Here is a 25140-nt window from a genome sequence, read left to right as displayed (position 1 = left end):
CCTCTACTGGCAAATCACAGCTGTGCAGGTAAAGGCTAGTCAGAGATGGTTTTTCTCTTTAAAATGCAACTACTTCACCAAGTCAGTCAACACTAATCTGATTAACATAATGCGGCTTACAGCATAAGGTATAACAAGGACCAAAGACATGTACAGTGATGTACATTATAGTTCTGCTCAGTTTCACTGATCCCACATACACATTTAAAAAAAATAAAAGTGCTATTCTGAAGTTGACATTGGCCCATTCAGCAATCTGTTTCTGGTTTTTGCTGAAGTTTTTTGCTATGTTAAGATTTTTCATGTCATCTACTTCCCTGTTTTTATCTGTCATCTGCTTCCGCCTTAATGCTCTGTTACTATTTTTTGCCATGTGCCTTCTCCCTACTTCCCCTGCTTCACACATCACTCCCTGTCCCAGCCTCTCAAAATCCAAGCCAAGAAAACACTATCAGCACTAAATCGCCTCTACACTCTCTCACACTAGTGCAAGCTAAAAGTAAACACATCTGAAATTCCACCTGCAACAGTTATGCTGATTGGGGCAGGGGGAGAGGAATCAATGTGACAAATTCATCACATTTATCTTTTCCCTCTGCTCCCAAAAAGAAACTTGTCAATACAACTGAACAGCAGTGCAGATGCTGGTGGTCTTGAAATGGTTCCCAGCTACAAAATCCCATAGTCCTTTCATAACTTAAAACTGTAGATGCTTTATGGCAGTGATACTCAACTTCTTCAGATGGCAGGCCAGAAAGGCAACGCCCAATCCCTCTGTGGCCTGAATCCAGCAGGGCCACACCTGGCCACACCCAGAGCAGAAAGGGGCAGCCCAGCCTCAATCCACCTACATGGTAGGAGGAGACCTGGGCCAAGCCAAAACTTGGACCCTCAGGGGAGGAGGCAGCACAGACTCGCCCCACAGGAGAAAAGGGGCATGGCCCAGCCCCAACCTGGCTGAGTGGAAGCAAATGGGTATGGTCTGGGGTCACAAAGAGAAGGGAGTGTAGCCCAGCCCCAACCCAGATGTCTGGAGGGAAGGGGGCATGGCCTGGCTCTAATCTGGCCATGCACAGGTGCAGGGAGGGGCTTGCAATTTGGCAGGGCTTGCAATACTGCCACTGCTCCCCTGCTGCCAAATTTCCCAAGCTATAGGGAGCCCCATGGGCTGGATTCCAAGGCTCTGCAGGTTGCATTTGGCCCATGGCTGGAGGTTGAGCACCCCTGTTCTATGGCAATGATTCTACAAGATTACTCTTTTTCCAGGGAAAGATTTAAGTACTATTATGGGAGGTTTTCTGAGGTTCACACTCTGGTACCTGAGCCACTGGTTGCCTACCCCTGCTGTAGCACATTTAAAAAATTTTAAAAAAGAGAACTAAGCCTTACCTAAAGTACTTATACCAAAGGTCAGGCCTGTCCTACTGGTAGTCCACAGGCCACATACAACCCACAAAGGGTTAAACATGCAGCCTCCCCCTCAGTTCCCCAACCAGGCACCACTTACCCACTGGCCCATCACTCTCCTGCTCCCAGAGTCTCCAGTCTCCCCTCCCCATCACCTCCAAATTCCTGCCTCTGTCCCTAGGGCTCAGAATAACCCCACATGGTACACCGGGAGGGGGGCAGAGGACAAGGGAGCATGTAACTTGTGAAAACATGGAATATGTTGGACTTTAGCAACAAAATGACTGCAAATACTAATTTTGACAAACAAGCTGATACAAAAGTGGATCTAATTAAATATTTTTTAAAAAGTTGTCATTACAAAATTATCCTTTTAAAATACACTTTAAGTTAGGTAGCTAACCAAAGAGAATGAACTATAAAAGACAGGAAGAGAGGAACTTACATCTGTCTAGAGAAATTATAATCAAGTTTACTTACCCTGGGTTCCCACTAGTACCATTGGGATTTCACTAGTGTTACGATAGTTGGCCATACGACTATAGTAGTGGTAAACAGTCTGGAAACTAATTTCATCTTCCAAGCTGAAGACAAATATAACTGCATCCACCCACATGGCAAACTGCAGAAAATAAGGGAGGGGGAAAGACATTTGGTAAAAAAGCGAAGAATATAAACAATGAGTTTATCTTGTACTGGTAAAGCTGAGGGGGGAGAACGATCCATTTGACAAATTTTATTATCAATGCTAATAAAAATACGTTTGATTTTTATATTTGTGGTGAGTTTGGTGCTTGTTAAGGTGTAGATTAACATTTATAATAATGGTTTGGATAAGGCAGAGTCCCCCAAACATCTTTACCTCACTAATATATGCTACAAAAATTATTATGGGCCTAAGAGGTAAGGTTTTTGAGAAAAGGCTGCAACAGCTAGGGTTATTTTGTCTGGAAAGAGAAGACTGGCGGTAGGGCAGGGGGAGGGTTAATAACAGTCTTCAAATACCTAAGGGCAATTATACAAGGAAAAAACATGGTCTTTTTTTTTATGGCCACAGGGGACAGGACTAGGAGCAATGGACTCAAGCTATAGCAAAGGAAATTTAGGTTGGAGATTAGGAGGAACCTTCTGGCTGGAACTTTGACTATGTTCAAGCATTGGTACAGGCTATCTAGATAAGTTGTAGGATCTCCAGCCCTTGGAAATTTTCAAGAGCAGGCTGAACTGACACTGGGCTCAGATGGTTTAATCAGGGATGACCCTACCTATAAGCACAGGGCTGGACTACATGAGGTCCCTTTCAGCCCTACTTTCCTATGATCCTATGTAAATATAGTCCTAATCTCTTTCAAAGAATTAATTTTGTTATACAATATACAGAGGTTACTGAAACAACCAGTTACTTCTCATTTTTCCTTTTACCTGTGCATATTGATACCTTAGGTAAAGAAAGCATAAAACCAGAGTTAACTAACTTCACTAACTAGTGATTTGCACTAACTTCAAAATATCATCAAAATCCCACAAATTATTTATTTATTTATTTTTAATTTAAACCAAAATTGTCAGTTACCAAAATTTACAACTGTCCTAATACAATAAGTAATAAAAATAATGTCATGTTTTATAGTCTGAAAAGTAAGCTGGTTCTCCCTGGTACCACCAAATTGATGAAAGTTTGAAACATGTATACATAGGCATGGTTCAGGAGTATGTTTTGATGTATTTAAGGGGAAAACAAGCTATCAGAAAATCTCTCTCATCACAGATGAAACTGGCTAAGGGAGAAATCTCTTAAACCATATGTGACCATCCTGTGACATGGGTGCCACAAGTGACACAGGCAACCTGTGTGCATGACATGCAGCAGATCACAGAAGGGACAATGGCAAATAGAGCAGGAAGCAGAAAGCAAAGCAACAGATCAGGCAGGGAGCATATGGCTGAAGGCAGAAAGCAGAGCAGCAGATCAGGCAGGATAGGGGATTGGAGTGGCACTTAGGGAGGGTGCAGGGTTATTTTGTGGCATACCTGCCAAAAAGGTTGGTCCCTCCTGCCGTAAGGCAATAAATGAAGGCCTTCATTCCTATTGCACATTTTATATTAATGGAAAGCTTACCAACTCCCACCATAACCATGATGTAACAATGTGCATCTAATTAAGTTTATTTCCAGTGTTTAGAGACTCAACATAAAGACTACAGTCTACACACACCTAGAAAGATGCAGACTCTGCTGCAAAGGATTTACAATTAAGCAGACAAGACAAAATGTGGAGGGAAACAGGCATAAGAGTGAACTGATACAGCAGTCACTGGCAGAGTTCAGAACAATATCAAGGTCTCCCAAGTCCCGGTGAAGTGCCCTTTTCACTTTCTTTAAAAAAATGGGTTACTATAAACCAATGAATATGTTGCACAATATTTCTGCCCTGAGTTTATGCTCATTAGTATCTGAGTATTCCCAGCTCTTGAGGTTTTATTTCTATTCTTTCAACGCTTCACATTTTTCAGCACCTACTTCTGAAGTCGTGAGATTACGCAAGTACTTCAGATCTTATTTCTTAAAAATTCCAAAATTCTAAAAGCTCAAATTACAAACAAAAAATAAGAAATCTACATTTCAGTTTTGCAACTTGATTATCTTTTAATATATGACTTGGCAATACTGGGTTTTTTTTATATATTTCTTTTCATCTAATCCATTTGTGACCATGGGAAAAAACAGTAATGAAATATTATTTATGCTAGGTATAATAAAAAAAATTAAACATACAAAATTGTGGGAGTCTAAATTCTTCAGACTTGAATATACATTCATGCACTAGAATCTGCTGTATTTTGTTTGGAACTTATTTGTAGCATGGATATTCTTATAAAGCACCGTTTTTTAAGCTTTTCTTCAGAAGATGCCTCATTCAGTAAGAAATGTGTAAGTATACTTGTGCCTGGAAATTGTTCCTTTCCTAAGGTTAAATGTTTCTGTAGAATGTTAAGACTTCTCCCCCACTCCCTCCCAATATATAATACTGCAATGGTATTCCATCTACTACAGGTTATAAGGATTTCCAAAAAATATGGGACCATTTAAAATAGTTCCTTCTGGTTACAAAATACTTTATTTCTCAGAGTGAATTTAATGTCTGTGAGAATTGCTACGTTGACTTGACAGCACCAAAAATGTAGATTCTTTGGAAAGCAGTATAAGCAGTGGCAAATTCAACTTTATCCCACTTCCTTACCACACCTGCTTCAAAATCATCTGGGTTAGAAATCAAGTCCCCTCATGCATGCATGTGATGCTGCTGTTTATTAGGTGAACACCTGTCCTAGTAGACAATCAAACCATGCCAGTAGCTGATGAATCAAAGACTCTGAATGGAATGGATAGCAAGTACCACCAAAAAACTATGATCATGGTGTAATAATTGTATTTTTTCAGAAAAAGCTGCTATATTTCTGTAACTGAACTATAAGAACTAAAATCAAAGCTGAAGATGAAAGGTAAAGGTGACATAAATGCAAGTGATATGCTTTGAAGAGGAGGAAAGTCACAGCACCACCAGATGACTTAACATCCTTCACTAAGGCTATGTACATGCATGCAAATGATCTGGGAGAATTCTCCCAGGCTTGTTCTCCTGGTAGATGCACCTGAACAACTATTTGAATCCTGAACCCTGAGGAGCAGACAGCATGCTGTGGTGACACTGTGCAGCCAGGGGACCCCTGTGCACACATCTCAGGGTGCTCTGTAGGCTCCCTCTGTCTGTCCAGAGACAGATGGCAGCAGTAGACAGGGCAGTCCTTGGCTGACCCAGAACGCTCAGTCCAACTGTATCTCCCAGTACAATGTAGGATTGAAAAGGGGATGCGTCCTGCTCCCTGCTTGGTAGGAGCAGTAGAGTCCAGTGAGCAATACACCATCTCCCTGGGGAAGTTGGGATGGGAAGGGGGTTCCTCAGGTTTTTGTCCTTTCTGTTGTGCCTATTTCTGCTCTGGGAGAAAAATCCGCAACATTTATACACTTTTGGCTTCTACTGGGAGAGCAGTGGCTCTCCCAAGATGAAAGTGAATGTCTGTATGTGGCCTAGGTCTACATTCCTAAAAGTGAGCTAATTTAAAAATTGTTTATATATGCTACACACAGGAAAAGAAACAACTGCCAAACAAAAAGGTAGCAAATCTCTTTCGTGACTTCTGTATTATTTTCAGTGTTTTTCTATTTTCCTTTTTGATATAAAACTAACCCTCTTTTTCAGCGTATAACTCAAACTCCAATTATATCCTGAAAATAGAAAGTAAAAATTTCTGTGGAGTTTATTCCATAATTGTTAACTTTAAGACTCTTCAATTCCTAATCCCTTCTGCAGAATCTTCTACTGGACTGGGGGGAGGGCACTGGACCAGCACGCCAGATTCAAGAACCTCAGTTCCTTTCTTCCTTCAGAGAAATGAAATGCTGACATTGAAATAAGCCCAAACAGCACTCTCAGAAAGCTGTAGATATGTTCTTCCCTTTGGTCACTCTTTCTTGCTAAGACACGCTCAGTCTTCTGCCTCTTCTCATATTGCCATGCCCTCCCAGTAAAAAATGTATTCCTATCTAGAAAGCTTTTTTTTTTTCCTTGGGGGGAAGGAGGGAAGGACTTTTAACCTCATGAAACAGCAGTGAAAAGTTTGTTTTTCTTCTTCAGAGGATGCTTCACTTTCATTAAGAATTTTGTTAGTATACTTGTGCCTGGAAATAGTACATTTTATTTTGGGACTTATTCATCTGAAAGTTAAAAATCAAGACCTTTGAAAAGGAATACACTATCCATTTTACATTCAGTTCTGAAGGTTACCTATAAATACATATTTTCTGTCTACAAAATACTGAATAGCAAACAATACCAAGAAAATACAGGAAGCTGGAGGGTTTTCCCCCTTGCTACATAAACATTAGTAAGCTTATTGTGGGCCCATACCCATTTTGAAGTGTTTATATGTTATTCTTATAAACATTCTTTACATAATGGCCAGCCAGCAGAATTGTCTTATGCAATTTATACATGCCTCAAGAGTTAAGCAGCCTAGCTCGACCTCATACCTCCCAGGCTCCAACCTGTATTATATAAACTCATCTTCTGCTTTAGTCTCTGTGGCCATTTTTATACATGCTCTGGAAGCAGGGGCCGGGGGGGGGTACTTTCATTTAAAGTGTCACTGTGTCCCATGTATTATTATGTGTATGTATTAGTAGTGTCTCGTATATTAGTGTTTGACAAGCTGTAATTCAAACAGCCCCAGCGCCACTTTGAAGCTCAGGAACACTAATACACGAGACACGAAGGCTGGCTGGAGCACAGTAATTACCATGATTAATCGACTCTGCTCCACAGCATGTTTACAGGAATCCCTTCATTCCTCTGCCTTCCCTCCTGTCTTTGTCCACACTTCTTCCCCTGCTTTAATCCTCCCATCACTAATAAGCAATAGTGGGGCACTAAAACACAAGCTGCTGTTGCTGGCACCTCTCCATTCAGCTGTTTGGCTTCAGAGCAGTTCTGGCTGCTTGATGCTTGAAGTTGTTCCATCACGGAACAGCTGAGTGGACTGAGTCCAGCAGCAGCTGATGCACCAGAGAAGCCTTGCTAATAGCCATATAAACAGCAAATGAAGAGATCAGTCTGTTCTCTGAGATCTAGAACCCCTGTACATCACTGGGTCCTCAACATCTTTGCTCATGGAACGGCCACATGAGTACACATTTATAAGTAACATTTACTGTTTTCATATTGCATCATAGCAAAGTAAGGTAACCAGAAAAAAAAAATGAATATGCTATATCTTCTCCCAAGAACAGCAAATCCTGTGCACAGTAGAGAAACTGCTTTCCATAAGGCAACAAATTAAAAAGGACACATAAGCCAATTTAGAAATATAGTGCAATACAATTACACCCTACTGAAGACTGGAAAATCAGACATTACCACTATGAAGAAATAAGGGGAAAGCAATGAAGAAAAGGTGAAATGAAGGAGAAGGACAAAATTAAAAGCAAATACACATCTGCTGTGTTCACTTTACAAAAGGATTTAAATGAAATTAAAAATTGAATATATAATATCAATCTTGCTAGGGAAGAGACAGCCTTGAAGTGAACCATGAAAGAAAATAAGTCCACGTTGTATCCAATATTTCTTTGTCAGGAAGTAATTTATAACCCATCTACAAGTACAGTGTATTCTTCTTCAGTGTACAGCCTTGGGTCTTTAAAAATAAAATTTACACTTACCCAAACTCAACACAAACAATACTAATTAAATAGAGGAACAGTCTGTCCCAATATTTTTCCACCTTGTTATGCATAACGCTGTTGATGGGACAGTCAGGTCTGCTTTAGCAGTCTTGAAATTGATGGCTCCTAGCAAGTTTCACCAGTTATGGAAGTAAAAAGCTTACAATTAAGTTACCAAGCATACAGTAGGGCCAAAGAGTTCCTATGCACTTAATTTATACATTTAAGCAGTGAGTGGGGTGGAGACCAGAGTTTTTTAAAATACAAACAAGAGGAAAAGAAATTGGAGTAGCTTCTTGTTATGTAGTTAAACAAATTATGCACTCAGATATATAACCAAGTAAGAACACTAAAAAACATTTTTCATCTGAAATGCATTTATGGTTATTAGTGCCCCTAGAAAACCCATTAGCAATTGGTGCATGGATTCAGAACACAAAAAGTCTTAATATGCTCAAGCACATGAAAAAAATTTCACCCCAAAAGTAGGCATGACGTCTGCAGGTACATCTTGTCATTAAGGAAGGCAAGGGCAAACTGTGTATGTTAGTCACTTGTTCAAAGTGTGACATTAGCCGCCTTCTTTGAGGCTCTTCACATCAGATGTCAGACTGCAGCCCGGCAATATGCTACTGCCTTCTTGAAAGAGTAATTAGCATATTTCCTCTTTTGCTAGAAGATACTTAAAGAATTACATTTACATTCTTAAAGTCATTTAAAATTAACCTGGTAAGAAATCATTAAGCATTGTCCTGAAATTGGCTTGATTTTGGGGTGTTTTTTAAATAAATTTTTAATTCCGATATATAATCCAGTTTAATAGAGCTCTATATAGACTGCTCACCTGTGCCTCTGGAGGGCCCCCTTCATCTCTAATCAGCAGCAGATAGCTTTGTCCATCAACTACAATCTCTTTCTTGAATCTCCCACCTGTCACACAAAGTAACTCATTACAGGAGAGAAAAAGTAAACACACAAACAAACAAAGGCTTCACTTGTGGAAAAAACTTTTCTAAGATCTCAGATATGCATAATGCATTGTGTATTAATTATACGCATAGCTCTTATCTATAATGTTTCAATAATATAAGACTTACTGAATAAAGTTAAATAAAGTATTTTTAGGAACGGAAAAAAATGTTAAGGATTCTAATATATACACTGCCAAGAAACTCCTGTTACATATTGTAGCAATTTAAAATATAACAAGACTAAATGTCTAATTTTCCAATAATTATAACCTTTACTTGAAAAAAAAATTCTGTGAAACAAATCTATAAAAGCAATGCTACTCTGGACAGTTACATACTGTAATGGTTGGCCCTGTTATTGTAATATGTGAACTAACTTAAGCTTTTTACGCCCTTTTTTCCTCAAGAGAAGCCCAGTTCTTGAAACTAAACATGTAATGTTATGAAAATGGTATTTCTATATTCACAGGTCACACTTAGGGAAAGAATGCTGTAAAATACTAGACACGTTAGACAAAAACTACAACGGTGATACCTCTGTGCAGATGTACTAAAAACTATGAGAAAAATGCTGTACAAGTTACTAACAAGATGGATCGGAGACTTATTTGGGTTAGAAATAACAGAGTGTAAGTTATAGACCTCAACCAAAGCAGGAATTCTATCTGGGCCTCAGAGGAATATTTTGAGGGGAGAGAGACTATTTAGCCCTTGTAAAGACCCAGGCACTGGCCCTAAACACTGACCTCCTCTTCAATACTCTCAGACTAAGATGTGACACACAGCTGCACTGTGTACTGCCTCATCAATACCCTGTCAATGACTTCCAAGTCTGACTGGGAGAGAGGGATGGGTAATAGAGATTACCCTTCCCTTGGGAAGGAAGGCATTTCAAACACCATGCTGTTTCTCATGCGAGACTCCAGATAGTGACAAATTACATTCAGAATTTCTGGTGTGACTGAGCCTAAAATGGGATTAGCAAACTTGGTCCACTTAAGGCCTCAGGACAGATTTATATTCACAGAAGTGAAAGCACTCCAATCTTACCGCCTAAGCCACATGGGCCCTCAGCCCTCTATGCATAAAGTTGTCCAATTAAACATGCATCTGAGCCCAGGCAAAAGACAGTATTAGGTCAGTAGATGCAGTGTCTAATTTTTTTTTTTAAATTTACACTACATTCCATGAATCCTTCTTCTAATCTTATTTTCACAATTTCTCAACTAAAATTTCCATCACAAATTTGTAATGCTAGGAAAACTGAAAGAGACTTAAAATAGTTTATATGAAAGTTGAGTACTCTATTAAAATTTCTGGATAGGAAAACTAGTTTTCAAGTACATCATTTCTTAAACAGCAAAAAAAGGTGAAGACTGGGAAATAAGAGAACTTCCCCCTTTTATTTCTGTTATCCGACTGCACATAGCTAGGACCAACTACAGAGCAAGAACATTTTTGTTATCTTGATCACAGGTTGGATTGAGCCCATGGCTCCCAAGGTCAACTGCCACATAAAAATCTTTTTAAGTCCACTATTAATAGAATTTCCAAAACAAAAGCTAAATGTATGAAAAAAGCAGACCATCTTAGATGGTTGAATTAGATCACTGAATTCCCATTAAATATCTCTTTATTTCCTTCGTAAAATAATTTAATTGGCCAAAATCACTTAATCCACTTAAGGTAATAATATAGTAATAAAATGTTCAAGTGCTTAAAATATACTCTTCCAGGGAAAACATAAATTGTTTTACACAACTGAAAGAAAAAAAAATCATTATTATCAGAGGAGTGACGATTTCAAAAAACTGCTGCAAAAACCCTTAGTTTTTGATAGTGCCATTTTTTAAAAAAAACATTGGAACTTTAAACTCATCGATTACAAAACAGTGAAAAGAACAGCCTTTTAAAACAAACAGTAAGTGTCTTGAGAAAAAGGTTACTCAGACCCAGTGGACATCAGTGCTTTTTCTTCACACAAACTTTAAAAGCAAAATAGTTCTGAAGACAAAAAAGAGTATGGATAAACAGAATTAAAAAACAAGGTACCTTGCATATATAATACAGTGGCATAAGTACCATCTGCATAAGTATGTAACCTAGCAACAACCAAGTGGCAGTAGCACACTAGCATTGACCTGTAAAAACCAAGTTTCATTTAAAAGACTGAAGAACCTGGTTTTGGGTGGGAGAGAATTGGAAACAAATATATAATTTATGCAATTATTTTCTCATCATTCCACTTCCCCTCAAATGAGATATTGCCATGTACTAAGCTGCTGTCCTACTGCTAACACATATGCCATAAATTTAAAGTGCAATGTTATTACAATACAGTTTGTATTACTATATTCCCATCTTGTATGTATACCCATGCATCAATTCATGAATCACATTACACTCTAAAGAACAGCACTAAGGTGAATCTCTCTCTCAATCTGTCTCTGTACCATATCCAAACAGGATGTTGGTGACCATGGTCTTCCACAGATCACTTCTTTTTGAGGCATACCGAATTTCCAGTGTCGACACATTCATTCATTAAATAAACTCTTGACATAAGTTAGCCTCCGTCTTCCACGATCTCTTCTTCCTTCAATCTTTCCAGTTTTTACCACACTTTCAATTTCCTCTTTCCTCATAATGTATCGGAGAAACTCACTGTCTCTTTCCAATGTTAATCAGCAGCTTCCTCCTGCAGCCTGCTCTTCACATAATATCTTCATTTGAAGTGCAATTTATCCAACATATCTTCAAGATGCAGCTTAAGAGCCACATCTCAAGTACTTCAACTCTCTTGTCCATATCTGGCAATATTGTCCAACATTCTGATGCAAACATGAGGACCGGTATAACAGCAATCCAAAACTTAACTTCGTCCCAATAGAAAATTTACTATTTGTTAGTATCTTTTTCATTTTCAGAAATGAGTCTTTTGCCATCCCTATGCTCCGTTTTGTTTCATGCTCACATTTCATGATCAGTTATCCAGCTTCCCAAGTAGTTAAATTTGTTGACTTGCCTTATCTGTTCCTTTGCCACTTTGATGTTGCATGCCAGAATGATCTTTTTTGTAATTGCAATGCATTCCATTTTTCTACAGTTGATACTCAGACCCTTCTTCTCGCTTTCACTAACACTTTTATCTAAAATTCCTTGTAGCGCCTCTTCTGAATCATCTGTTAAGACTGTGTCACCAGCATAATGTAAGTTGTTCAAATTCTGTCCACCAATGATCAGCTTTGGTAAATCCTCAAGCTCCTTCAGTATTTTCTCACTCTACAAGTTGAACAAGTCAGGTGAAAAAACAGCCTGACTTGTTCAAAGTCAGGTGCCTCACGCCTCTCAATTTGGATGCAAATGACTTAGCTCATTTTCCATCTGCACTGCTGCAGTTTGGTCCCAATAGAAGTTTCTTAAAATTCTCAAGTCTTTACCATCAATATCCAATTCTTCCAGCATTTTCATTAACTCCTCATGGTTGACTATCAAAAGCTTTGGTACAATAAACAGAACATAAGAAAAGGTCTTTCCTCATTTTTATTACCCTCTCCAAAAGCATTTGTACCATGAAGACAGCATTTCTTGTACAAGTATCTTCAGCAAAACCACAATGAACGGAAGCAATCTCTGGTCTTATTCTACTTCTAGCTCTCATCATAACTTTTAATGGGATCTTTGTCACATGGCTCATTAAACTGATGGTTCAACGGAGTTCACATTCAAAAACTCCATATTTTCAGGGGAGTGCAATAAAGATCGATTTATTGAGGTCCTCAGGTATTTCTCCACTTTCGTAAATCTCACAGGTAACAGTTGTTAACTTTTCTATACCAAACTCTTCCAAACATTTTACTTGATCTACTGTAATCTCATCTGGTCATATAGCCTTATTGGTCTTTATTTGGTTGATAACTGTTCGTACTTCTGACTCAAGAATTTTCAAACCATTCATGTTCTTCCTAATAAATGGCTTTTTTTCTCGGCTGTCATGGACTAACTATTCAATATACTGTGTCCATCTTTTCAATACTTGTTCTCATTCCATAATTACATCAACATTCTCGGTTTTTATAGATCCCCTAGCAGTACATCCCCCTCTGCCTGTGATGTCTTTGATATCCCTATACACCATGTACTATGTAACAACTGTATCTTTTGTTTCTCTATTTATCTCTGTACATTTTTCATTAAGCCACTCTTGCTTTTCTTCATTGCACCTTGATCAAATTCTTTTGTCCTGTTTCTTATACTCTTCCATACCACAGGTTTTCATCTTTCCTCCATATGTTCAAGGATTTCTTCAGCCATTCATTTCCGTTTCTTTTGCCATACTTTTGACGGAATAACTTCCCTGGCTGTTTCAAGTAGAGCATCTTTGAAAGTTTCCCAGTTTGACATATTTCCTTCATCTTCAAGTTTTTGAAAATATTTTTTGACTTCAACTGTGTATCTTTCTTTAAGCAGATCTTTTGCCATTAGAGTTGAATAATCAAGCTTCTTTGTTACTTTTGTTTTCTTAAGTTTCCCCAACTTATCTTGATGGTACATACTACAGGTACATGATCACCCCCACAGTCAGCACCTGGGTAAGCTTTCAATTGCTGAGCTGCATTCCTGAATCTTCTCTTGAGCTAGGGACAGACATTACACAAACTGGCTTAAGTGATCAGAAAGTGGTTTAAACCTGTAACAGAACAGATGTTCAGTGCACATAAACCAGTCTGAAAATGGCTGCAACCAGTTTGAGGTAAAGCTGGTTGAATATAGTAGCAGACTTAACTGATATGGCTCAAACTGTCTTATGCAATGTCTGTCCCTGGCTGGAGGTCTGGCAGAGATTTGAAGGCATAGCAGGGCTTGCTTGACTCCCCCTTGCTCTATCCCTCCTCACTGCTTGCTGCTCAAGCATGAAATTCCTCTCTCCCATCTCCCACAGCAGGGACTCCAGCCCTACGGACCCTAGGCATGTGGTATGCTAGCTAATGTAGATGTGTCTCTCTCTAATTTCATTGGGACAGGCAGACAGAACAGTGACCACTTAGCGCTGTTTGGTGCTAATCAACAGGTCAGCTGGTAAGCTGTTTAAGAAGAGTTTGAAGAAATGTAGAAAGGCTATTGTTTTGCTGATCACGTGAGAAACACTGTTATCATCCCTTCCTCCCCCCACTGGCTTGCTTGCCTGTCAGTTTGCTGGAGACCATATGAAGAAGCAGGGAGAGAGACTGAAAATCTTTGCATCATCAACGGATGCATGCACTGCACCCTCCCCGCTCTCCTCAGAGTGCTATCAGGGGTCTGGGGTCTGGCAACACTCCCGTGCCTTGAGCAGCAAGCAGGGAAAGGCCTGGGATGGTGCAGGCAGACTTCCCTAACCAGAAGTTCCTGCAGGACATGACCATGCCTCCCCTCAGCTCCTCCCTATACAAGGGAAGGTAGGGCTTCTCTAGCACCTCCCCCAGTTTCTAGCTTGAGCCAGTGCAGGCATGTGCCTGAATTTCCTCAGTCCAGAGAGAATGTCTGTCTGGTTACAAACCAGTTCGGCCTAACCAGGTTATATTAACCTGCAAAGATTAAATCAATTCAGGCTCAGGCTTTTTGAATGTCTGTCCCTAGCCTTGATGGTGATGAAACCAATTTGGTTTCTAACAACCTTCAGGGCTTTTCCATATGTACCTTTTCTCAGGCTGTGTTCAAAACCATGCGTTTATAATGACTTGATCATTTGCAACAAACCTACCAATCCATCTCTCTCCTCTTTCATTTTTCTTTCCAAGTCCATGAGGTCCAACAATATTATCCACTCATTCACAACTAACTTTTGCATTTACATCTGCCATCACTATGACCACTTTTTCTGGTTTGCACTGCTTTTTCACTTTATCACTGTCTTCATAGAAATGATCATTGTCCTCTTCCCCACTTTCAGTTGTCGGTGCATAAACTTGTATTACTGCAATGTTGAAAGGTTTAGCCTTTATTTTCACAAGCATCACTCTATCAGATACTGCCCCAAAACCATGCAAATATTTTGAGGTGTCTTCATCCAATGAGGCTCATGGGTGCAACACCTTACCTAAGGGTGAACCACAGTCTGCAGTAGCTAGACAGTACTTATCTCACTATTACCCTAACAGTTAAAAATGTCCTCTGGTTGGATTCAGTTTAACGTCATACCCAGGACTGCTGGATGCAACTTAATGTCATACCCAGTTTAACATTGTATTATATGCTTAGTTCCAATTCAACAAAAATGGTGCTCTGCTCTTGCAAATTGGTAAATTTATTTCTCACAAACTAGATCAATTTTCATCTTTTCCCCTTACCTGCTATAGGTCCAATTTTATCTATTTCTATGTTGTCTATGAGAAACTTCATATACAATAATCTGGGTAATACGGAGATAGCATCTCTTTAATGAAAACATTCAGAGAAACCATATTATCTATTGTTTTGTTTTGTTTTTAATTTCCCTACTATGCATGTCACAGTCTATAGATCACAACTCATTCAGGAGAAGCCTAGGATAACAACAATTACTTTGTAACTTTTGAAAAGCAGAATTATCTTCCGGGATTCATTCACTTTGGCTCTACATAAGAAACTGACAGAATTCCTAGGCTGATAAATGCTGTGCATCTCAAAAGGTAGGAATACAATTTTAGCACCATGACATACATACAACCCCTACTAGTGTTTATGAACTACCAAAACTCATCTGCTGCACTGAAAATTTCCAGTCAATTTCCCATGAAGGAAAAAAAAAGACTTCTCAAAAATGAAACCAGTTATAGAAGTCTACCCCCTCAAAAGGACTGGGACACTTAATATTAAAATTCAAAATAAGATATGGCTCAAATCAGTGTTTCTCCAATTTCTGAAGGAAAGAACATGAAACCTGCAAAAGTGAGGGTTATTTTTTTTAATGCAGGATCACATGGCTAGCTAGCACATTTTCTCCTCTCATTAAAAGAAAAAAACTTTGCACAACATTTTTATTTCAAGACAAAGCTATTAGAGTAACTACCACCCCCTTTCCCTTGTACAAAAAAGAAGAAAAGAAAAAGAAAGAAATGCAGATAATATACAGTTACTGGTTCCCCTCAAATCTGAATTTTGGTTTGGTTTAAAATTATGAACAAGTATGAATATTTTAAAATACATGCTTAAATATTTTAACAGAAAAAATGCTACAATGGTAGAGGAGGACACAACAGTGTTTGACCCCCAGAAATAAAAGGGAAACAAAAATCTAGGGCATCAGGAAGTGAAGCACATCCATATTACTTGTATTGCAACAGTATCTATTAGTCTGTCATGGACTGGGATTCTCTTGTGCTAGGCACTGAGAAGAGAACAAAGATTCAGTCCTTGTGACAGGGCCTAAGAAGCCAAATAGAAGACAGGGGTGTAGGTTGTAGCCATATTGGGCTACAGACATAGACAGACAAGGTTCTTCGGGTAAATGCAATAACTTTTATTAGATCAATTCAGATAGTTGGAAAAATTCTTCTTACCAAGCTTTCAGGTTTAAATACCCTTCATCAGGCTGATGAAGCATCTGCAGTTTGTGTGTGCTCTTCCTGGATGAAATGGATAGTAAAGAAGCCAGAGGCTGGGCAGCTATGCATGCAAGACAGGCAGTCAGTGAAGATGTAAACTGAAGTCAGTGGGTAAGAGACAGGCTGGGATGGGTGGAGGGAAGGGAGGTAAGTGTAGCTGGTAAATTCTAGAGAGGCACCTGGGGAGTTAGATGTCAGGCAAATGATAATGTGTCATAAGTCCCATGTCTATATTTAGTCCATGATTTTTTGTATCCAGGAGGTTGATGAAGTGAAGTTCATAGACTCGTGTGAAAAGTGTTTTGTAAATTCCCTTTGAGGATTAGAACTGAAAGACTGGAGAGAGATTGGTTTTCTTGGGAGAAATATGCCCCCTCTGGTAACTGGGTATTCTTGTCTTTAATACATTTCTGGTGTGCATTCATTCTGGTGCGCACAGTTGTTGCTTGGTCTCTCCTACATATTTTCCATCAGGGCATCTGGTGCATTGGATGAGATATATGACAAATAGAATACAAACACCCCAAATACTACTTTGTCAACCTATGAAGCTGAGGCCACATGGTTCCCCTGTCTTAATCAACAGCTAAAGAGTTGAAAAAAATGCTGAACTGTATCCTTCTGAAGACTACCACATGATGACCATCCATGTGGGGACTCATGGGGCGACCCTGCGTGATCAAAAGCAACTGCAGGGGTCTGAGCATGAGGACAAGGACTCACTTTGTGTTCTCATCAATCCTTCTGGTAACAGTCCAGGTAAAAACCACAGATAAAGCAAAGAGCAAGGTGACCTAAATAAAGGCTAAGAAAGAAGAGGCAATATGGAGAGTCTTAATCTATATCGACTTCTCATTAAACAGAAAAAGTAATGTAAATATTTAGTAAATCCTGTAAATAAAAGCTTTCTTGTGAAATATTCAACACCTAACATGATCTTAACAATATTAGGCAACATAAGAAGACACCAAAGCAGGCAACATAAAAAATTTGGGGAGGAAGTGGTAGGTGGGGGAAAGAAGAAGAAATCATCATATACCATCTTCTCTGGGAAATAAGTTGTGTTTATCTGTTTAAAGGCAAAATAAATTACTGCTTTTAAAAGCCCTATAGCCCCTTGCCAGGGAAATGCATGCTAAGCATACTGATAAATTCCTAGACAAAAACAGCTTTTCCAATCCAAAGGACAAGGAAATGCTGCATGAGAAAAATGTAATCCTTTGTAACCATATGAGAAAAAAGTAATGTTCTGAATCCAGTGGCTTTAAAACATCACAACTTTACAAGCTGAAAGTCTGCTTAAGAAAGAGTCAAAACCGTTTAGAAGGATACTGCAGCAGACAGGAAGCCCAAGTTCCAGACCAATGTAAACCAGTTATCTATTACCTTGGAAGTGATGTCTGAAAAATGTGTATTTAACTAACTACTTACTCATCTATGCACGTTACATAATTTTGTGTACCTATTTGAAAACACTTAAATATTTTGCAAAGAATAGTTGCATGCATTCAGTATATGTACTTTTCAGTTGTGCACACTCTCAGGCAGTGGTAGCCAACCTTTTTGACAAGAGTGCTTGCAAGTTAAGCCTCACTTCTCCCTAAGTGCCACTCTGATTGATCCCCCAGAGGCATACCTAACAGCTTGTGCCTTGGGGTGCCAGAATGGTGGCAGGGGGGCTCAAGTCTCTAGACGAGCAGAGCAGAGCAGAGCAGTAGTAGTATACTGCTGAAAAAGGAGATGTCATAACAAAGAGCCAAGTGAAATCTTCCCTAGTCCTGCAACCATTGCAGTTTTTATATAACAAATGAGGATCCTAACCCCTTTATTTGGCAACAGCTGCAAGGCCAGGGGAGGCTTAACCTTGCTTTTGGCAGCGATACTTCCTCTTACAAAAGCATATTACCACTTCTTAACTCCATGCAACTGGAGACTTGAACTCCACTGCCCTTATTCCATTGAGAGTGTGGAGCTTTTGTGCCACAAACAGCGTCTATCTGTGCCACATGTACTATGGGTTGGCCACGTCTTTGATAGAATCATAGAATCACAGAAGTAGGGTCGGAAGAGACCTTGTAGATCTTCAAGTCCGACCCCCCGCCTGGGCGGGAGAAAAGACTGGACTCAAATGAGTCCAGCCAGGTAGTCATCAAGCCTCTTCTTAAAGATCCCCAGGGTAGGAGCCAGCACCACTTCCCTAGGAAGTTGGTTCCAGCTCCTAGCCGCCCTAACTGTGCAGTAGTTCTTGCGGATGTCTAATCTAAATCTACTCTCTAATAATGTGTCCATTGTTCCTTGTCATGCCAGGGGGCGCTAGGGGAAACAGTGTCTCCCCATAACCCTTCTGGTCCCCCCTAGTTTATAGACAGTCACCAGGTCCCCCCTCAGCCTTCTCTTGCGAAGGCTGAACAGGTTTAGGTCCCGCAGTCTTTCAATGTAGGGTCTGCCCTGTAGTCCCCAGATCACGCGAGTGGCCCTCCTCTGGACCCTTTCAATGCTGTCCACATCCCTCCTGAAATGGGGTGCACAGAACTGGGTGCAGTACTCCAGCTGTGGCCTGATTAGTGTAGCATAGAGGGGGAGGATCACCTCCCTGGCTCTACTTGAGATGCACCTGTGGATGCATGACGAGGTCTGGTTAGCCCTGCCAACCGTGACTGCCTTGCATCTTTTGGGTTCTTAATTAAAAAGAATAAAAGAAAAGCTTTTCTTGTAAACATTATAAGGAGGTATGGAAAAAATACTGCTCTGCACTAATTCACACGTGGGGTCTTTGGCAATGGCATCTCAAGCCTGAATAGCAGGGTGGATCCTATGTCCCTTATCAGCTGCAACAGCTTTGTTATTTTCTGGCCACAGCTGTAACAGGCACCTTTACCCTTTACCTTTACCAGCTTCAACTGGGGCACCTTGTGAGGCTATATCAAGATACTTTCAGTGATGGGTTTATCATGTGTCCAGCAACAGCTTCGGGGCCAGTGGTGTAGCCAGCTCACTGAGAATGCTCCTGCTGCTGTACTGTAGTAGTGTCAGCTCCACTCCAGCGGCTGCAACCCTACAGCCAGTGCCCCATTTGCTCCCCCCGCCAATTGGGGATAACAGAGCAAGTCTCCCCTGGAGGAAGGAGGGAAACTTGAACCCCACTGGGTGGAGGGAGCACCATTCTGCTCACTCTACTTTCCCCCTACCCCAGATGCACAGCTCCCAACTGTCACTGTCTTGGCAAAGATGTCCAGTTGGGGCATCCCAGCACCTCCTTACTGTTGGCACCTGAGGCAGTGCTCCACTTGGCCCACCCTACTTACACTACTTTTGAGAGCTCACACTTCCCATGGGAAAGAAAAATCAGGGCCTTGCCCTCCGGACAGGGTGCTGACTTCAGTGACATATGCTCTTTACCAGCTGATGCCTCCATTCCCAGGGACAAAGTAACACTCTAGCATTTGCAGGATCTCATGAGGTAGCACCTTCAGTGCCCATGACATTGATAGGGGGACTTGTACCCTTGGGCAACTGTGTATACAAGAGGCTGCCTAGGAGGTATGACTGGGGTCCCCTGGAGCAGCCTCCATCTTCATCACTAGGCAGTCCCTTTAGCAGGAACTCTCTTAGTGAACCTGCCTCCCACTCACACACTCAGGGCCCAGCTGGCTAGCACCCTCAGGTCTGGGCAATTCCACTGGACAGTGGGATCAGTACCCCCAAGAGTTCTGGGATCCTGGTGTCACAATGGGGTACTGCAGGGCTGAGGACTCCTTGTGGTACAGAGACACTGGAACCCCAGGTCTGGGAATAACTGGGGACACCTGGGACAGAAGGCTTAGTGAGAGGCAGCACCAGTGCACATGAGCCTGCATGAGAGGTGCCAGCTGCATTTCTGGTGGCAAAGGGGTCAATGACAGGTGGCAAGGTGATCAGGTGGCAGGAGACAGGTAGTCTCACTCTGAGTTCTCCCAACTCAGAGCTTGCTGCGGGTATCTACGTGCCAGACTGAGACTGCAAGGATGGACTGGGACCAAGCAAAGGATTAACAAACAAGGTTGTGACTTGCGCAAAACCCTCCCTACACCCTGAGATGCGTGTACAGGGTTGACAAGTGCCAAAGAGCAGGGAGAGGGAAGCAAGGTGGTCAGCCTTACTTGGACCAGGGAGGTAAAGACCTGAGTGCTGCCATTCGTATCCTGCACTGGACTGCACAGGGCTGCTCTTCCCCTCCCCTCTGTGCAGCTAGGCACTAAGAACAAATGAGGATCCTAACCCCTTTATTTGGCCCTCCTCCCTTTCCCCTTCCTTGAGACAGCTGTTCTTCCACTCCTCTGCCTCCAGACAGGTAGTGGGGCTTCGCTCTCATCTCCCTCCCTCCTTCTGGCTGGATGGCTCAGTCTTCTCCTCCTCTCTACTCCCCCACAGCTTACTCCCCCAACCCTAGGGTTGTTTATGCCTTGTCCCTCTGGCTGGGCTGCCTTTGTCACAGAACAGTCCAGCAGATAAACAGGGGTAAAGATAAACAGGGCAGTACAGACACAGCAGGTTGCAATGTACCCCTCCAACCCCAGACTCTGCCCCACCCATATTCTACCCCTCTTCGCTTGTAAGCCCTGCTCCCAAGCCCTTGCATGGCATACAGAGTAGCTGCATGTGCCACATACAGCATGCATACCATGACTAGGTCACCTCAGCTCTAGGCTATCCTATGCACAAGCACAAATCATGAGGAAGACAAATGAGTATGAATTTACACCTCCACTGCTACACAATACACAACTGAATCCATGCTCAATGCCAAAAACTGTGCTAAATGGTTATAGGATATAGCTGTATTGTCATATACTTTGAAATATCTAACGAAAAGCCTGGCTTTTATAAATATGAAGCTAACAGACATCTGCATATCAGCGGTTTATTCATCAATCATAGTTAGACCTGACATGCATCAAGATACTAAATTGAAGAGATGTGGGAAGGCTTGTTAAACTAAAATCTATGCGTTATACCTTGAACATTGCTTGGTTTGACCTAGCAACTAGAGGAATGCAGTAATCATTGCTAAATAATTTAATTTGCTTATAAAATACTAAACATGTTTTTAAGCACTAGCACCACATATTGCAGGATCCTTTTACCCAGGTAAAGCCACAACTCAGAGTTTTGATCTAGTTTTCATACAGCCCTGTCTCTCACATTCTAGCTTATGACTATTTGCTTCACTGCATAATTGCTCAGTGAAGCAATCACTAATTCGCCATGGTGCCTTAAGGCTCTATTTCATTACCCATCCTTTTCAGTCCTTGTAAATTGCCAATAGGTTCAAATTTCTTAGCAGTGTGATCAAAATTAAGGCTGACATGCAAACATAAGCATGTTGCAGTGGGATGTTTACCATAAACAAGAAAGGAAAGTATGAGAAGATTGTGCATCCAAAAAAATTTGATATGCTCACACTAGAAATTGAAGTACATACCCTATCAGTGACTACAATTTTTTTTTTTAATTTTTATTTTTGTCTTCAACATATATACTCTTAAGAAAGATGAGCTTGGCTTCTTAAAAACAGTCAATAAAAAGTCATTTGTCTCTCTCTCATCCATTCTTTCCCTTGAAACAAATATATTTGGATACATTTTTATTCAAGGAAAAAAAAAACCACTCTCGAAAAGTCCTCTTTAACTAACCAATAATGAACTCTAGATGGGGGAGAGAAAAGGGTAGGAAGGAAATGTACGAAAGATTTCAATATCAAATATTTGTCTATTTAAAAAGAAGAAAAACAATAAAAGAAAAACTTTATTTGGTAAGACCTCCTGACACTTTCTTCTGTAGCATGCCTAACCACAATTTGATTTATTTTAGAAGTCCCATGATAGTATCTCCTTTTAATCAGGTTAAAGAGTATGCTTAAAACCTTAAGTTTATCACTATATGAAACTGGTTATGTACAATGCTTGATATAAAAAAAAATTGTGCCACTTTTGGTAAAATATATTTGGCCTTTGAATGTCTACTTACTGCAAGTTAAAAGTTAATTTCTGGGCATCTCTCCAAGATGGCAAAATTTGTATTAAAAAAAGAGTCAAGATTGCCTGGCTCAGTTTAAAGCACTGCAATGGATTACCAAAAAAACTGGGAAACATTATTAGCACTCCTAACCAAGGGCTAAAAACATCAGACTGTGCACACACCCTTTGCAGTAAAGCATGTTGCTAGAAAATCTGAAGAAACAAAAAGGTTAAGATTTTCAGACTATATTATCTGCTTCTTTCTATTACCTAAAACTAGCTGGAACAATAATGTCAGGGAAGAAGTGACAGCAGAAATTTAATAAGCTGTATAAACAAGAACTGCTAGCACCAGTATTTATCATCAGCAAATTTTCAATCTGGACAGGCAAGAGACCAGCACTGCCTTTCAGACAAGTCAGGGAGGACCCTGGCCATGCCAACATACAAAGGTTGAAGATTTGTAGTGGGCGCGTATACACATGGCTGTACGGCACCATTGTTAGAAGAAAGTACTAAATGATGGCACAGAAGCAGCCCATACTGTGCTGTGACAGTCACACATGGTTATTTTTTAGCTGCTACGATGGTGTAGCTGCATGTTGTAACGAGGGAGTACATTCCTATGGCCATGTAGCTATGGCGTCATGGCTTTTGCCCGTCAACGCTATGTCACCATAGCGCATTGCTGCAGCAATGTAACATCACATGCAGACTCTCCCTGTGAGCAACTACCACTCACTTTTCAACTCTTAAGTACCAGGAGCTGCTCTCACAGTACTGCCTTTTCAGAACCTGAAGGCCAATTAACCAGTAATACTTAATTCACAGAAACGATCATCAAGCTGTACAATTATCTTAATTCAGCTAATCTAAGCAAAAAACTAGAAGAACCAGACAGCAGGCCAGCTAGCCTTAACCAATCATCTACATCTACAAGAATATGTAGCGCTCTCAGTCAAGAACTGAATTACCAGGAACATCAGCATGGCTTTGTCAAACCACTTCCCCCATGAAATCACCAATTCTGCTGAAGATAAAAGTGCTGACAAACTGAGTTCTGTAAAGCATTTGTCAATCACTCATGGCTTTAAGCCAGGTCACAATGGGTTCCCAATGGGGAGTGATCATTTTACTTTTGGGGTACGGGAAGGGATTTGTTTGTTTTGGGATTTTTTTTATTATTATTTTGCAGATTTTGTGGATGATGCCTGATTTCATGGTTTCCCCAGAATCACAACTTCAGTAGGTCCCTGTCACAAGAGGAGAGTTTAGAATGAAAATCTGCAACTTTTTGTCTTTTACCCTATGCTGCTCAGTATCCTTACCAAATATATGAAAGAAAACAAAACATCCAAATATGCATTTAATATTCTGGTGAAAGGTCTGCCTCCCATGGACTGAATTGTAATGAACAGAGGAACTATCAATAACTTTACCATTGGTGCTTTTCATAATAATTGACAGTTCCTCTTGAATTCCTGGGTATGGATTCACCATTATCTTTGCAGACGTGCCAGTATTTTTGCACGTTATCTGAACCGTATCCAAGTTTCTAATCTTTGGTGTCATTTGAGCTCTTTTTTCTGGAGGAGATCTTATCTTTCAGGCAAACAGATCAATAGTTGGATTGCTTATTACTTTTAAAAAGTGGGTGAGAAAATCCATTCAGCTAAAGCTATTCAGTATAGACTAGAACCACATCATACACGATTAATGAATACCACTTTTCTAGAAAGGACAAGCTTGGATGATGTTCTTCTCTGCCACAAGACTGGTCTGTAGTTTTAAGTTGGGAAGCATGCTTGTTCTCTGCTTCTGTATATATGGTATGTGTTTTATGTTATTTATTGTGGTGTGGATGAAATACCTGAGGAGCAATCTCCCTTCTTTTCCGCAAGCTAATCTCTGATTTTCCATTGAAAACATGCCAGTCATGCATGAATCTGAAATCTGCCATTTCCTAGCCTGTAAGGTACTAGCAATTCCCTGGTAATACAAACCAAACCACCAGGAAAAAGCTACTGAATAGGACTGGGACAACTCTTGTTTGACCTTTGATACCAACAAATCTCATAAACATAGAGGTTACTAATGAATTCAGTATCAAACCCATTTTCAGAGTTTCTCAGTATGCCCATGCCCCAATAAATTCACTATAACAGAAACAAAGGCTTTGCTGCCAAGATTTCATATTCACAAATTCACTGTTACTTTTGGTCTCATATTGGCAATCCTATGAAGAGACCAAGTACTGAACAGTCTTGGGTCTTATCTACACCAGGACTTAGATAAAATTTTCCAGCGTTAAGTGAATAAGTATGTTGCCTAAAGCAACACCCCTTCAATAATTAGTATCAACAGAGCTGACCTAATGGACGCATCAATGAGGAATCTAAACCAAAAAAAAAAATGAAAAAAAGAAAAAAATTTACCAACAGCCTTAGGGACTGACCTACACTCTTGCTGATAGAGGCATACAATACATTGAGAAGCCTGGAGAAACTCCATCATTTCTATCCGCATTAAGCCATCATCTAAACCACATTACTTAGTCGATGAATAGAGAGCTTAGTTTCTGTATGAAATGCCAGACTGCAATCCCTAGAGAATTAAGGGCATTAAAGAAAACAGTCACATCTACTTCAATATACAAAGTGATTTATATCAGGTGATACCTGATCCTCTATTAACCTCATTTTTAATGTCATCCAATAGACTGCTTCCGATATTACTTGATACCTCCTATGAAAATGTGCACTAGGCTACACAAAGTGCACCTGATACTGTTCTTCAGTTACTTCCGCTGAATGCTCAAAATTGATGCATTAATTTGCACCTTCCTGCTCTCACAACTATTCTCCTTTGCATCTTATTATTTAAACCTTAACAAAGAGGAAAAAAAGTTGTTCATATTCA

The 25140-nt window shown here is 40.3% G+C and overlaps 1 protein-coding gene across 6 annotated transcripts in view; it reads right to left on the bottom strand.

The window, feature by feature from the left end:
* Positions 1–25140, bottom strand: part of AGAP1 (ArfGAP with GTPase domain, ankyrin repeat and PH domain 1) — a 561813-nt gene that overhangs the window by 344984 nt on the left and 191689 nt on the right. For all 6 annotated transcript variants that reach the window (XM_090044999.1, XM_090045000.1, XM_090044994.1 and 3 more), the window contains exons 4-5: positions 8534–8619; positions 1888–2029 (exon numbers count right to left, since the gene is read on the bottom strand). In XM_090044999.1, the coding sequence (XP_089901125.1) occupies positions 1888–2029; positions 8534–8619 (228 nt within the window). The remainder of the gene's footprint in view (positions 1–1887; positions 2030–8533; positions 8620–25140) is intronic.

Source organism: Crocodylus siamensis, chromosome 4 (assembly GCF_052110815.1).
Source record: "Crocodylus siamensis isolate JL-2025a chromosome 4, ASM5211081v1, whole genome shotgun sequence".
Taxonomy (NCBI): Eukaryota; Metazoa; Chordata; order Crocodylia; family Crocodylidae; genus Crocodylus; species Crocodylus siamensis.
The sequence above is the reverse complement of the archived record's forward strand: the minus strand, read 5'-3'. Positions and strand labels throughout refer to the sequence as shown.